Below are 16,076 nucleotides of genomic sequence, written 5' to 3'. Positions count from 1 at the left end.
TTTAAATCCTCATTCACAGAGATAAAAGTCTAGGAGAGCATCAATAAATTCCTTACTCAAGAATGATCTGTTTAGGATTCAAATGTCCCTTCTTCTTATCGGCTTCTTAAATTTCATCTCATCGCTGCTAAAAAAAAAAAAAAAAAGTTAAGTCGAATGATTGCCCCCTACGTCCCGCTAACAAACAGAGAAAATAGAATCACATTCAAGACATTATTGTTAAGTGCTTGGCATGATCTTACAAACGGAAATTAATCTCAAGACTTCGTAGTTTGTGTACACCAAATTGCCCTTTTGTGCTATTTTCTTTATTAGCTCCGGAACTGAATTCATAGGATTGCCCACTAGTTTCTAGTTATCAACAAGAAATAAGTTTTTTTTTTTTTTTTCGTAACGAGGAAAAGTGGGATATTGAAGCAATGAATGAATGAGTGCCTACCATTCATTGCTTCTGATGAAGAGGAAGCCAACATAGAATAGAATAGTGGAGAAGTTGAGACATCTGCTTTCGTAGATGCACGGGTTGCCTGATAGCCGTAGTTGGACCCCGTGAACCATCAACTGCTTCTTGCTTTTATCATTACTTGCTAGGATGCGTTATCAGTTTTGCCAATAATAAAAGTTAACTTTCGGAATTTGGACAAAATTTGTCGGGTGGGGGGTGAGATCCATCCGAGTAGGATTTCCACGGTTTGCTTCATGTGCTTCACAGTTTTGTTTTTGTTCTTTTGTGTGTTTTGGGTTTTGGCAAGATTTATTAGAGAACATGGCTGGTTCAAATTATGTTGGAACACCATTTAGGTTTAAAATTCAGTGCTTAAAATTCAGTAAATTAATTAATTATTTCAGTAGTCAGATTTCAAAATTCAGCAGATTAATAAAAAGGGATCCAAATTACATGTACGTATACTTCTAGCTTTGTGTGCATTTTGCTGTTTTCAAACTAGTGGCCATGTATGAGCAATGGTAAATTGAATTGGAGTTGTACAAGCAAGAGATCCTCCGATCATAAGCAATAAGCATGAGTGAGCGAGTCTAGTTGTACTTCAACCGTTTAAGAATGACAATTTCAGCATTTCACGTAAAATAAAAAAGGTGTACGTAGGGTCGCTCTTCAATGATAGTTTAGTGTATTGGAGTACTAGTTTTTGTGCTTAATTAAGTAGTATTATTGGATTCTCTTTATAAAATCATTTCGGATGTTTTTTTTTTTTTTTGTTGAAGAAATGACCTGATTTCGAAACCCCTCATTATTATTTTGTGATGGGTTCACCAGACTCTTAATAAAACAGTAGGTAAAACAAAACCAAAACCTTATTGTTTTATCTGCTATACTCCAATAGAGAAAATTTGAAATCAAACTCATTTGGTATTTATTGTTGTAAATTGTTTACAATTTGATACATTTGCGAGATAAAAAATTGTACTTACAAAGGAACTTAAAAAAAAAGGTCAAAAACATCAATCCAAACATGTCAAGATTTGTAGAATTCATGACGTTAACCGGCTGGGGACCCTTCTTCTCTCCAAAATTAAAGGAACATTCTCGTAATTTGACGAACCGCCAATCAAATCCAAGCCTTGCATTAGTCGACAAGCTGCAGAAATTGTGTCGTTGTAGGCCCCAGCGTAGCAATAACTGGTCCGAAAACGTCCATCTGTACCTATCTGGACAATTTGTGCGAGCCGCATTCTATTGCTACCCCGCGCAATACGCCGGGTTGGTAGGTTTGCGTGAAAGAAAGGGTTACTGAAATAATAATGATTAACAAATTAGTATGATTTAATAATTAATAATAGAATGAAACAAAGCAAAAGAAAATTGTAAGAGGTAATCCACTCATTTGAAGTAATAATATATAGACGTGTTTGATCAGTAAATTCGGAAAGACAAACTCCCTGCAATTTATCAACAAATAAAAATATAATAAAGGGTAGAAAAATATTAAATAGCAGGTATGGAGAATTTCATTTCAACATGCAACCTTAAGCAAGTTTAAGAGAAAAAAAGGCAACGATTATATCCTATTTGTTTCTGTGTTTTGAAAAGGAAAACCGAATCCCAAAGCATTACAATGGAAAAGGATCGGCAAGAATTTGAACAAGAGTAACCATAGTTAGATAAGGATGGAATTAGCACAAATCTAATAATTACAAGATTCAACAATGGCAATTATTAGTTGTAACAATGGTAGAAAACTATGTATAATTCATTAATAAACATTGTAGGTGCCTTATTATCAATTCTAAATGACTAATTAGCATGAAATTCCAGTGAAACCATTATTTTAGGCTAACTACCAAAGCAACTCTAAGGTCAATACAGCAAATTCGCAAAGATAATAACACTTAATTAAGTAACTCCTTCATACGTGATCCTACTCAAGTCATTGGAAGAGAGATTGACTATTACTCTCAAGTATCAATTCTCATAAACACGTTGAGTTTTGGTGTATGACTACTCTCTTTTTTTTTTTATCATTCATCAATTTTTCTAACCTTTTAATCATTCATCAATAAGTATGGGAAAATTCACCCAACATGTGGTACTTTTCTAATTAGACCTTTTCAACTAAGCATCATATGTCAAGACACGAACATTGATTAAATTTGCTCATCAAGGTACCGTTGAGGAAACGTCCTGTCTACTATATATGGTGTATTAAAGTATGGAAAAAGACCATTTGGTCTCCCAAATGAACTGGTCAGAAAATGAGAAAAATGAGTCAATGGCCGGTGCAAGTTTTTAAAGCAATGTGCTAATACTCTATGAGCAGAAATGACTTCCAAGTTTGAGGAGAAGAAACTAAAATACCTAACAATACATGTTTGACAATTTTACTGCAATTAATTGTTATTTACTACTATCTTTTTTTTTTTTATACATTTTTACTAATTTATGCTTCTTCTTCTTCTTCTTTTATTTCTTGGTGATAAGATAAGAAGGAACTTATGGATGATAAGAAGAATTACAATTCATTAAAACTACAAAAACGAACATGCTTAATTAGTGGGAAAAAGAACTTATGCATATTTCTTGGTCAGCACAGACTTGCTATAAGATTAATCTGCTTTTGTCCTGGCTAGCTTTGCCCAAAAAGCATGTATAGTCTTAAGCACAAGACATACTCTAGACTTTTCCTTTCAAAAAAAATTACCCCATCCGTCCCACTTTGATAGTCCTATTTTTCTTTTTCGTCTGTCCCAAATTGTTGTCCACTTTTCAATTGAAGAATGTAGTTGTATTTTAATTTTCCTAAAATACCCTTATTCAATGCAAGTTGTTGTTACTATAAACCTATCCCATTTAATGAGAGTTTATTCTTTTTTTACCATCAATTCAAGTTCCCATAAAGTTGTACTCTAATTAATGTGAGGGTATTTTAGGAAAATAGCTACCTAAATTGATTGTTCCAACAAAGTTAATTACTTTTTTTTTAAACTGTGTGAAAAAAGAACTAGCACTATCAAAGTGGGACGGAGGGAGTATATCCTTTCGCGCGAAGGGCTGGCTAGTCTTGACCTTGGGGCAATGTTGCTTAATAAAGGATGATGACTTAATAGAGTCTATTTATATACTAGCTGTTAATTTGTATTGATCTGCTGGATGGGTTGGAAAGTGAGATGAACCTTTTGCTATCATCTCTCACCTCCAACATTAATTTCTTTGTTAAGTTTCCTGCTACCTACTTACTGATCGAGGGTGTAGCCAAATTTTAATGAGTTTGGAAATAGCTAGCCGTTCAACTGCTTTAGGTTTAGGTTTAGCAACAACGTTTAAAGTTCAAAAGCGGTACCCCAATAATTCCTAAAAGTTATGACCCTGTAACCTTTTGGGAAATCGCCAGAGGAAAGTTCTCCATGACATAAGTGAAGCCTCGTGCTTTTTGAAGAACTTTGTGCATCCATTGTAGTAGATTATTTCTAGACCGCAAATCGCCATATCATCCAAACAAAAAAAATTCTCGGACACTCTTTTTTCTTTTCTTTTTTTTCTAGCATGTGGTGAAACTTGTCGGCATCTTCCACCAGAAAAACCATTCCTCTTTTTTTTTTTTTTTGTGGCCTTTTTCTTGTGGCGGTAGAATCACTAACGAGTCATGATGGAAACTCGCATCAATGCGGTGCACGGGACTAGCCGTTTAAAGAAAAAAGAGAGAGTGGGAGAAGGTGGTGGGGCAATTTTCTGGTGGGACGGTGAAAGCGAGATGCCCAAATCTTCTTGATCATCACCACGCCCACCAACGGCTAATGCTATAACTCTTGGACGGCCATTTTTCAACTTCCTTAGAAATAATTAGTAAAAAAAGAAATCCATTTTTATATCAAATTATAAAAAAAAGAAGAAATCCATTTACCAACAAAATTTTCTTCCCCCTCCAACCCCATATATAAATACCCCTACGCCTCTCACTCACTCCACTGCCACACTCTATTCTTCTTCTTCACTACAAAAAGCTTTACTCCTCCTGTTTCCCACTTTCTTTCATTTTATCATCTTCTTGTTGGATTCTTTTTTTTGCACAAATTTTGTTTTTCTTTTTCATTGTGAGCTATGGCAAAGGATATGGGGGTGGCAGAGCATGGTTCTTTTACGACCAAGGACTACCATGATCCACCACCAGCACCGCTGATTGACCTTGAAGAGCTGACCAAATGGTCCTTCTTCAGAGCTATCATTGCTGAATTCATAGCTACCCTTCTCTTCCTTTACATCACTGTTCTCACCGTCATTGGCTACAAAAGCCAGATTGACGTTGCCCACCAAGGTGACCAGTGCGGCGGGGTGGGAATTCTTGGAATTGCATGGGCCTTTGGTGGCATGATCTTTGTTCTTGTCTACTGCACCGCTGGCATTTCTGGTAATAATTCCTTCTTTTTTCCCCCCTTACATTGTCCACCGCCTTCCTTCTGAAAAAATAAAACAAAATATTGATTGTATATTTTACATCAATGAGAAATTCTAGTTTAGAATCTCCCACTTATGCTTAAAAAAAAAAAAAATTATCTCAGTCCATGAAAGTATTTTTCATATTAAACATTATACTGTATTCTATTTATAGAAAAATTATATGGTCTCTTTTGAATATTATTTCCTCGACTTGTATATCTCGTCAAGGATAAATAGTTTAAATTTTAAAAATATTTAACAATATTTAATCTATTAAAGCTCAATAATAATACTTCTTTCATTCATCACCTAACCATTAGTAAATTACTTATGGTTAGAATCTCCCCTATTTATTTATAACAATGGAAACAGTTAAAACAATAAGAAGAACTAGGAAGCAATAATTGTTAATTATGTTCCCATAAAGAAAATAATATATATATATATTTTGGTATGTTTGGTTGTAGGTGGTCACATTAATCCTGCAGTGACATTCGGGCTGTTTCTGGCACGTAAGGTGTCGTTGACCCGAGCACTGGCGTACATGGTGGCTCAGTGTGTAGGTGCCATTTGCGGGGTGGGGCTTGTGAAGGCCTTCCAGAGGTCCTACTATGTCACATACGGCGGAGGAGCCAACCAGCTTCAGGATGGCTACAGCACCGGCACAGGTTTGGCTGCGGAGATCATCGGAACGTTCGTTCTTGTCTACACTGTTTTCTCTGCCACTGATCCCAAGAGGAGTGCTAGAGACTCCCATGTCCCTGTAAGTATTTACACCGAATTTATTCCAAATTTATTGGTCTATGCTAATCGATCGAACTTGCTTTAAAAAACCAATTTATATATATATCACTGATTTGACTTCTAAGCTTCCTTAAATAATACTACAGATGAATAATGAATGAATTATATGTTACTAACAGTTTTGAATCTGCACGATTGATTCATTTGTAGATTTTAGCACCACTTCCGATCGGATTTGCGGTGTTTATGGTGCATTTGGCCACCATTCCAGTCACCGGCACAGGCATTAACCCTGCCAGAAGTCTTGGAGCTGCTGTTATCTACAACAAGGACAAAGCTTGGGATGACCAAGTTAGTACTATACCAATTTATAACAACATTCTTAGTAGTCAATTGGCTTTTGTGCAATAATAAGTAGAGTGGTACACCATACTACGTACTCCATGAGTTATTTATTATACTGACAAATTTCAACCACTCCTTTCAGTGGATTTTCTGGGTAGGACCCTTCATTGGTGCAGCAATTGCAGCTTTCTACCACCAATTCATCTTGAGAGCAGGAGCAGTTAAAGCGCTTGGTTCATTCAGGAGCAGCAGTTCCCACGTCTGATCAGATCAAGTCAAATGTCCTCCTCTTTTACACCTGCTCTTCCATCACCAAGAACCACCATGGCCAGGAATAAGAAAAGCCATGGCTAGTGTAATGTTACTAGTCTTTTATGTATTAGGAGGTTTTTTTTTTTTGAGCAGTGGAAGAAAGCCATGGAAGAAGTGTATAGACAAAGCAAAAAAGTTCGGCGTTGAAACTCGAAAGGAGAAAGCATTTTGTAATCTCTTCCTTTCTTGCTCTTGTTGTTATTGTTGTCCTCCTCCAGCTATTTATTTGGGTATGGAATTTGTACTGGTCCTCCATTTATGTGCAATGAATCTTTTTACCTGGAAATGATGTCAGATATGCACTGGGCTTCTATCAAAATTTGGTTCTGCATCAAAAATTTCCTTAATTTTGGCATTTAATTCTTGATGGCTGCGTGCGTCGCTTGTGGGAAATTTGGCAATGGTGAAATTCTTGCAGGAAATAGGAAACGTGGTCCATGGAAATGGGAATTTGAGTGCTACACGCACAAAGAAGCATCTGATTCACGTTTGGCTCGAATTGAATGAAGACACACTAGTCTATTATTAGACATTTATTTCATCCTCACCGACTGGAAAAAGGGACTTTACAGGTGTATAGTTTCCAATCCATCTGCCTTGTCCAGGAGCTATCTTGTCAATGGAAGCAGTAACTGTTTGTAGATTTTCACTGTATATTTTTTCTGCACAAGCATCTTTGGCATATGACCGCCAAATTTTGCCAAAACATAAACACAACAAGGGACATTGGTGCTAGCAATTGAGAAGTTCCCCTTTCAATTGCAATTGACTCAATGCATATATCATCATCCACTGCACAAAAGGAGCGCACCTGAAACAAAAACATGTCAATATTTGGATATTTTCCATAATTGTAGCCACTGGCGGATTTAAGGTGGGGGCACTAGGGGCACGGGCCCTCACTGCTCCCCCTTAAATTCCTACAATATGCATAAAATGTTGATATTATCTTAAGTGTGCCCAAAGTTTTTTTATGAAATAAGTTCAAATTTTTTTTTTTCATTTAACTTATTGGTGAATATTTTTTTTACTTAAAAAACTAGCAAAAGAATAGGAAAAAAATTTTATTGTTACTTTTGCCCCCACTGAAAATTTTTTTTGGCTCCGCCACTGATTGTAGCTACTCCACTCTCCCCTAATATGTTAGACTGGATCAGAGTCATCTGCTTCCTAGCAAGATTTGTAGAATTCATGACGTTAACCGGCTGGGGGGACCCTTCTTCTCTCCAAAATTAAAGGAACATTCTCGTAATTTGACGAACCGCCAATCAAATCCAAGCCTTGCATTAGTCCACCAGCTGCAGAAATTGTGTCGTTGTAGGCCCCAGCGTAGCAATAACTGGTCCAAAAACGTCCATATGTACCTATCTGGACAATTTGAGCAAGCGGCATTCTATTGCTACCCCGCGCAATACGCCCGGTGTGCGTGAAAGAAAGGGTTACTGAAATAATAATGATTAACAAAGTAGTATGATTTAATAATTAATAAGAGAATGAAACAAAGCAAAAGAAAATTGTAAGAGGTAATCCACTCATTTGAAGTAATAATATATAGACGTGTTTGATCAGTAAATTCGGAAAGACAAACTCCCTGCAATTTATCAACAAATAAAAATATAATAAAGGATAGAAAAATATTAAATAGCAGATATGGACAATTTCATTTCAACATGCAACCTTAAGCAAGTTTAAGAGAAAAATAGGCAACGATTATATCCTATTTGCCTTTGTGTTTTGAAAAGGAAAACCGAATCCCAAAGCATTACAATGGAAAAGGATCGGCAAGAATTTGAACAAGAGTAACCATAGTTAGATAAGGATGGAATTAGCACAAATTTAATAATTACAAGATTCAACCATGGCAATTATTAATGGTAGAAAACTATGTATAATTCATTAATAAACATTGTAGGTGCCTTATTATCAATTCTAAATGACTAATTAGCATGAAATTCCAGTGAAACCAATATTTTAGGATAACTACCAAAGCAACTCTAAGGTCAATACAGCAAATTAGCAAAGATAATAACACTTAATTAAATAACTCCTTCATACGTGATCCTACTCAAGTCATTGGAAGAGAGATTGACTATTACTCTCAAGTATCAATTCTCATAAACACGTTGAGTTTTGGTGTATGATTACTCTTTTTTTTTTTTATCATTCATCAATTTTTCTAACCTTTTAATCATTCATCAATAAGTATGGGAAAATTCACCCAACATGTGGTACTTTTCTAATTAGACCTTTTCAACTAAGCATCATATGTCAAGACACGAACATTGATTAAATTTGCTCATCAAGGTACCGTTGAGGAAACGTCCTGTCTACTATATATGGTGTATTAAAGTATGGAAAAAGACCATTTGGTCTCCCAAATGAACTGGTCAGAAAATGAGAAAAATGAGTCAATGGCCGGTGCAAGTTTTTAAAGCAATGTGCTAATACTCTATGAGCAGAAATGACTTCCAAGTTTGAGGGGAAGAAACTAAAATACCTAACAATACATGTTTGACAATTTTACTGCAATTAATTGTTATTTACTACTATCTTTTTTTTTTTATATACATTTTTACTAATTTATGCTTCTTCTTCTTCTTTTATTTCTTGGTGATAAGATAAGAAGGAACTTATGGATGATAAGAAGAATTACAATTCATTAAAACTACAAAAACGAACATGCTTAATTAGTGGGAAAAAGAACTTATGCATATTTCTTGGTCAGCACAGACTTGCTATAAGATTAATCTGCTTTTGTCCTGGCTAGCTTTGCCCAAAAAGCATATATAGTCTTAAGCACAAGACATACTCTAGACTTTTCCTTTCAAAAAAATTACCCCATCCGTCCCACTTTGATAGTCCTATTTTTCTTTTTCGTCTGTCCCAAATTGTTGTCCACTTTTCAATTGAAGAATGTAGTTGTATTTTAATTTTCCTAAAATACCCTTATTCAATGCAAGTTGTTGTTACTATAAACCTATCCCATTTAATGAGAGTTTATTCTTTTTTTACCATCAATTCAAGTTCCCATAAAGTTGTACTCTAATTAATGTGAGGGTATTTTAGGAAAATAGCTACCTAAATTGATTGTTCCAACAAAGTTAATTACTTTTTTTTTAAACTGTGTGAAAAAAGAACTAGCACTATCAAAGTGGGACGGAGGGAGTATATCCTTTCGCGCGAAGGGCTGGCTAGTCTTGACCTTGGGGCAATGTTGCTTAATAAAGGATGATGACTTAATAGAGTCTATTTATATACTAGCTGTTAATTTGTATTGATCTGCTGGATGGGTTGGAAAGTGAGATGAACCTTTTGCTATCATCTCTCACCTCCAACATTAATTTCTTTGTTAAGTTTCCTGCTACCTACTTACTGATCGAGGGTGTAGCCAAATTTTAATGAGTTTGGAAATAGCTAGCCGTTCAACTGCTTTAGGTTTAGGTTTAGCAACAACGTTTAAAGTTCAAAAGCGGTACCCCAATAATTCCTAAAAGTTATGACCCTGTAACCTTTTGGGAAATCGCCAGAGGAAAGTTCTCCATGACATAAGTGAAGCCTCGTGCTTTTTGAAGAACTTTGTGCATCCATTGTAGTAGATTATTTCTAGACCGCAAATCGCCATATCATCCAAACAAAAAAAATTCTCGGACACTCTTTTTTCTTTTCTTTTTTTTCTAGCATGTGGTGAAACTTGTCGGCATCTTCCACCAGAAAAACCATTCCTCTTTTTTTTTTTTTTTGTGGCCTTTTTCTTGTGGCGGTAGAATCACTAACGAGTCATGATGGAAACTCGCATCAATGCGGTGCACGGGACTAGCCGTTTAAAGAAAAAAGAGAGAGTGGGAGAAGGTGGTGGGGCAATTTTCTGGTGGGACGGTGAAAGCGAGATGCCCAAATCTTCTTGATCATCACCACGCCCACCAACGGCTAATGCTATAACTCTTGGACGGCCATTTTTCAACTTCCTTAGAAATAATTAGTAAAAAAAGAAATCCATTTTTATATCAAATTATAAAAAAAAGAAGAAATCCATTTACCAACAAAATTTTCTTCCCCCTCCAACCCCATATATAAATACCCCTACGCCTCTCACTCACTCCACTGCCACACTCTATTCTTCTTCTTCACTACAAAAAGCTTTACTCCTCCTGTTTCCCACTTTCTTTCATTTTATCATCTTCTTGTTGGATTCTTTTTTTTGCACAAATTTTGTTTTTCTTTTTCATTGTGAGCTATGGCAAAGGATATGGGGGTGGCAGAGCATGGTTCTTTTACGACCAAGGACTACCATGATCCACCACCAGCACCGCTGATTGACCTTGAAGAGCTGACCAAATGGTCCTTCTTCAGAGCTATCATTGCTGAATTCATAGCTACCCTTCTCTTCCTTTACATCACTGTTCTCACCGTCATTGGCTACAAAAGCCAGATTGACGTTGCCCACCAAGGTGACCAGTGCGGCGGGGTGGGAATTCTTGGAATTGCATGGGCCTTTGGTGGCATGATCTTTGTTCTTGTCTACTGCACCGCTGGCATTTCTGGTAATAATTCCTTCTTTTTTCCCCCCTTACATTGTCCACCGCCTTCCTTCTGAAAAAATAAAACAAAATATTGATTGTATATTTTACATCAATGAGAAATTCTAGTTTAGAATCTCCCACTTATGCTTAAAAAAAAAAAAAATTATCTCAGTCCATGAAAGTATTTTTCATATTAAACATTATACTGTATTCTATTTATAGAAAAATTATATGGTCTCTTTTGAATATTATTTCCTCGACTTGTATATCTCGTCAAGGATAAATAGTTTAAATTTTAAAAATATTTAACAATATTTAATCTATTAAAGCTCAATAATAATACTTCTTTCATTCATCACCTAACCATTAGTAAATTACTTATGGTTAGAATCTCCCCTATTTATTTATAACAATGGAAACAGTTAAAACAATAAGAAGAACTAGGAAGCAATAATTGTTAATTATGTTCCCATAAAGAAAATAATATATATATATATTTTGGTATGTTTGGTTGTAGGTGGTCACATTAATCCTGCAGTGACATTCGGGCTGTTTCTGGCACGTAAGGTGTCGTTGACCCGAGCACTGGCGTACATGGTGGCTCAGTGTGTAGGTGCCATTTGCGGGGTGGGGCTTGTGAAGGCCTTCCAGAGGTCCTACTATGTCACATACGGCGGAGGAGCCAACCAGCTTCAGGATGGCTACAGCACCGGCACAGGTTTGGCTGCGGAGATCATCGGAACGTTCGTTCTTGTCTACACTGTTTTCTCTGCCACTGATCCCAAGAGGAGTGCTAGAGACTCCCATGTCCCTGTAAGTATTTACACCGAATTTATTCCAAATTTATTGGTCTATGCTAATCGATCGAACTTGCTTTAAAAAACCAATTTATATATATATCACTGATTTGACTTCTAAGCTTCCTTAAATAATACTACAGATGAATAATGAATGAATTATATGTTACTAACAGTTTTGAATCTGCACGATTGATTCATTTGTAGATTTTAGCACCACTTCCGATCGGATTTGCGGTGTTTATGGTGCATTTGGCCACCATTCCAGTCACCGGCACAGGCATTAACCCTGCCAGAAGTCTTGGAGCTGCTGTTATCTACAACAAGGACAAAGCTTGGGATGACCAAGTTAGTACTATACCAATTTATAACAACATTCTTAGTAGGCAATTGGCTTTTGTGCAATAATAAGTAGAGTGGTACACCATACTACGTACTCCACGAGTTATTTATTATACTGACAAATTTCAACCACTCCTTTCAGTGGATTTTCTGGGTAGGACCCTTCATTGGTGCAGCAATTGCAGCTTTCTACCACCAATTCATCCTGAGAGCAGGAGCAGTTAAAGCTCTTGGTTCATTCAGGAGCAGCAGTTCCCACGTCTGATCAGATCAAGTCAAATGTCCTCCTCTTTTACACCTGCTCTTCCATCACCAAGAACCACCATGGCCAGGAATAAGAAAAGCCATGGCTAGTGTAATGTTACTAGTCTTTTATGTATTAGGAGGTTTTTTTTTTTGAGCAGTGGAAGAAAGCCATGGAAGAAGTGTATAGACAAAGCAAAAAAGTTCGGCGTTGAAACTCGAAAGGAGAAAGCATTTTGTAATCTCTTCCTTTCTTGTTCTTGTTGTTATTGTTGTCCTTCTTCAGCTATTTATTTGGGTATGGAATTTGTACTGGTCCTCCATTTATGTGCAATGAATCTTTTTACCTGGAAATGATGTCAGATATGCACTGGGCTTCTATCAAAATTTGGTTCTGCATCAAAAATTTCCTTAATTTTGGCATTTAATTCTTGATGGCTGCGTGCGTCGCTTGTGAGAAATTTGGCAATGGTGAAATTCTTGAAGGAAATAGGAAACGTGGTCCATGGAAATGGGAATTTGAGTGCTACACGCACAAAGAAGCATCTGATTCACGTTTAGCTCGAATTGAATGAAGACACACTAGTCATGGCTGGAAAAAGGGACTTTACAGGTGTATAGTTTCCAATCCATCTGCCTTGTCCAGGAGCCACCTTGTCAATGGAAGCAGTAACTGTTTGTAGATTTTCACTGCATATTTTTTCTGCACAAGCAAGCATCTTTGGAATATGACCGCTAGCTTGCTGAAACGTTCCTGGATTAATTGAAGAGATAATTAAAGTGAATTTGAAGTTAGTAAACGCCTCTTCTAATCACATCATGTGATTTGATTTAGGAGAAGATTTGTAGTACATTTTTCAGATGTTCAGTTTCATGGGAATTCGGTACATTTTTTGCTTGTAATTTCCATTGGAATTTTGCAATGTTGGAGAATGGACATTACGCACATCCTCAATTTGATTGTTAGAAGACGCTAGCTGGATGCATGAAAATAGAGAGGCAACATAATTTTTGAAGCATCATTTGTCTAATAAAAACTGGGGGCTTTTTCTTTTCTTTATAATTTATAATTGTTTGAGTCATCATCAGCTACAGGCACGAATCCGAACAAACATACTCCCTTTCTAGGTTTTGCTTAAAGACACCATGGAAAGGTGCCCTTATTTATTTATCATATCACATCCTAGCAAAGGTAACCACATCCACACGTTACCCATATTGTGGTGTATCTTTAGGGATTAGGGAGATCACTAGCGGTCACCGCTCCTGAACTGTTCACGATTAGATTTTGGCCAAAAAAAAATGTGCGATCCAAATCACTAGTTGTACATTGATTTTCACAATGTGTGTGGGATCCGCAAAATTTTATATTAAAGTTACACGTTGTGCAAACAAAATTATGTCGTGTGCAACCAAAGTTACGCGCTGTTGTTTGCACGTCAGGTGCAATCAAAATTACGCGCTGTTGAAAATGATCAAAACCGCGTGCAACCGTTCATGTCCCTTGTCCTATCTTTAGGTATGCAACTTGTTCTGTGAGCTTTTTTATTTTTATATGTAGAGAATATTAAATTCAAGATCTCATGCTTCTTTTATCATCTTATTCAATTCTCCTTCGTTTTGTGAGAATTTATCTATATTTGTAGTATAAATACACAACTTTTAAGCGGTTTTTTTTTTTTTTGTTAGCTCGAGATATCCAACGAATTGCATAGCAACTGAGCATTGACGGAAGCACCCAATCAAATCTACACGTTACAAGGAAACTTGGAAAATAAGGTGACATCTAGTTATGAATCGACGCCAAATTTTGATAAATACAATAAGGGACATTGGTGCTAGCAATTGAGAAGTTCCCCTTTCAATTGCAATTGACTCAATGCATATATCATCATCCACTGCACAAAAGCAGCACAACTGAAACAAAAACATGTCAATATTTGGATATTTTCCATAATTGTAGCCACTGGTGGATTTAAGGTGGGGGCACGGCTCCCACTGCTCCCCCTTAAATTCCTACAATATGCATAAAATTTTGATATTATCTTAAGTGTGCCTCCAAAGTTTTTTTATGAAATAAGTGAAAGAATTACGTGGTATTTTAAATTGGTTCATGAACTAATATTCTAAAAGGATATATGGGTCACAAAATTCCATTTGAAATAAGTTCAAATTTTTTTTTTGATTTAACTTATTGGTGAATATTTTTTATACTTCAAAAACTAGCAAAAGAGTAGGAAAAAAAATTTAGTATTGCTTTTGCCCCCACTGAAAATTTTTTCTGGCTCCGCTACTGATTGTAGCTACTCCACTCTCCCCTAATATGTTAGACTGGATCAGAGTCATCTGCTTCCTGTTGGAACATTAAATCTTGATTTTCCTCCACCCTTTTTCTGAAGCCTTGATGATGCATGACCTGACAAGCTTCTGCTTCGTCTTGCAGCTGGTTTCCAGATGCCCTTTCTCTAAAGTGACCATGCTGCTAGGCATATTGATTCATGCAGTCCTCAACGTGATGATAACGAACTTCTTAGCTATGACCAGTACGACTCTCCACAAATCGTGACGCTGGAACCGTTTCTGTCGCCATTGATTATAGTAAACATTTCTTGATCTCATGTCATTGCCAAAGATGACCTCACCCGTGGTGCTAATGCCCAAAACTCGAAGTTCAAATCCTCAGGAAAAACAACGGGACATTTTTCTTTGCCAAAGTATCGCCATGCATCTATGGGCTTTTATTAAATCCAGCCGAGCCCAATGCATCATTGTGATCTTGGACTTTAAGTCGATTAAACCGAAGAATGTAAAATGGGCTACGAGACTTTTCCTTCTATCTCACCAGAAACCAGTAGTTTTAGTTTCTGCGAAACTTAATACGCTAATCTCAAATAGGGATGTACGTGAGCCGAGTTACTCTCGAGTAGCTCGCGAGTAGCTCAGTCAACGGCTTGGCTCGAATTCGGTCGAGTCTCGAGCTACTCGAATGTATTTTCGAGTCAAGTTTCGAGTCAGTATTTTGAGGCTTGTGGCTCGTCGAGCTACTCGTCGAATCGGGATATATTTAAATAATATATATAATTTAAATAATATATATGTATTATAATTATAAAATGACCGTTATGGGTATAATTTATACAGAATTTACAATATACTCTTCTTTATAACAAAATTCCATAGTGGCAGAAAAGTAATAACATAATTGTAAAAAGACCTAAAAAGAAAAAATGTCTAGAAAAATATACATTTTCCGAGTCGAGTCAAAAAGTTTGATTAGACTCGGCTTGATAAGGCTTGACTAAAGGTCTAGCCTTATTGAGTCGAGTCTCGAGTTTAAAGGGATTTTCTCGAGTCAAACGTCGAGTTATGATTTTTTAGCTCGATCGAACTCGAGCCTAGTTACATATGGGTCGAGTCGAGCTCGAGTATAGCGGCTCGAGTACATCCCTAATCTCAAAGAATCTTGCCACCTTCATGATTAATTTATCTTAAACATTTTAGTAAACAACTTTTAAAACCTCTTATTTTGTAAATTATTAACTTTTTTAATTGTAAAGTAATCTTTTGGAGAAAACTGTTCATTGAAAATTTTTTTCTTTTTGGTCTTATGGAGGGTGCAAGGAGCCTAGTCTAGCTTGGCTAATTGTTTATTGAGTAGAGCAAAATGACTTCTTGTCCAAAATGTATAATTTGATCTGGAAAATAATTGAAACAACCAGCGCACTTATTAGGGAATACGAAACAAATGATATCCGCATACTGCATGCCACAACAAGCATCATAAAATAACAGAATCTTTCGAAGGCATACTCTAAATCATGGTAGATATCGTAATTGAACCCTTCTAAACTTTTTCTTAACATACTTTCTGGCTATATATGA

At 36.3% G+C, this 16,076-nt stretch overlaps 2 protein-coding genes across 2 annotated transcripts; both read left to right on the top strand.

Moving 5' to 3' along the window:
- Window positions 1–4,415: 4,415 nt before the first annotated feature.
- On the top strand, window positions 4,416–6,611 carry LOC113783685 (aquaporin PIP2-4-like). The gene is made up of 4 exons (XM_027329887.1): window positions 4,416–4,862; window positions 5,359–5,654; window positions 5,846–5,986; window positions 6,123–6,611. The coding sequence occupies exons 1-4, from the start codon at window positions 4,556–4,558 to the stop codon at window positions 6,243–6,245; spliced, it is 867 nt and encodes a 288-aa protein (XP_027185688.1). The 5' UTR covers window positions 4,416–4,555; the 3' UTR covers window positions 6,246–6,611.
- Window positions 6,612–10,386: 3,775 nt separating this feature from the next.
- LOC113783599 (aquaporin PIP2-4-like) lies at window positions 10,387–12,581 on the top strand. Its single transcript, XM_027329782.1, has 4 exons — window positions 10,387–10,833; window positions 11,330–11,625; window positions 11,817–11,957; window positions 12,094–12,581. Exons 1-4 carry the CDS (start codon window positions 10,527–10,529, stop codon window positions 12,214–12,216), a joined length of 867 nt encoding a protein of 288 aa, XP_027185583.1. The 5' UTR covers window positions 10,387–10,526; the 3' UTR covers window positions 12,217–12,581.
- The last annotated feature ends 3,495 nt before the right edge of the window (window positions 12,582–16,076 follow it).

Source organism: Coffea eugenioides, chromosome 9 (genome assembly GCF_003713205.1).
Source record: "Coffea eugenioides isolate CCC68of chromosome 9, Ceug_1.0, whole genome shotgun sequence".
In the NCBI taxonomy this organism is placed as follows: Eukaryota; Viridiplantae; Streptophyta; class Magnoliopsida; order Gentianales; family Rubiaceae; genus Coffea; species Coffea eugenioides.
The sequence above is the reverse complement of the archived record's forward strand: the minus strand, read 5'-3'. Positions and strand labels throughout refer to the sequence as shown.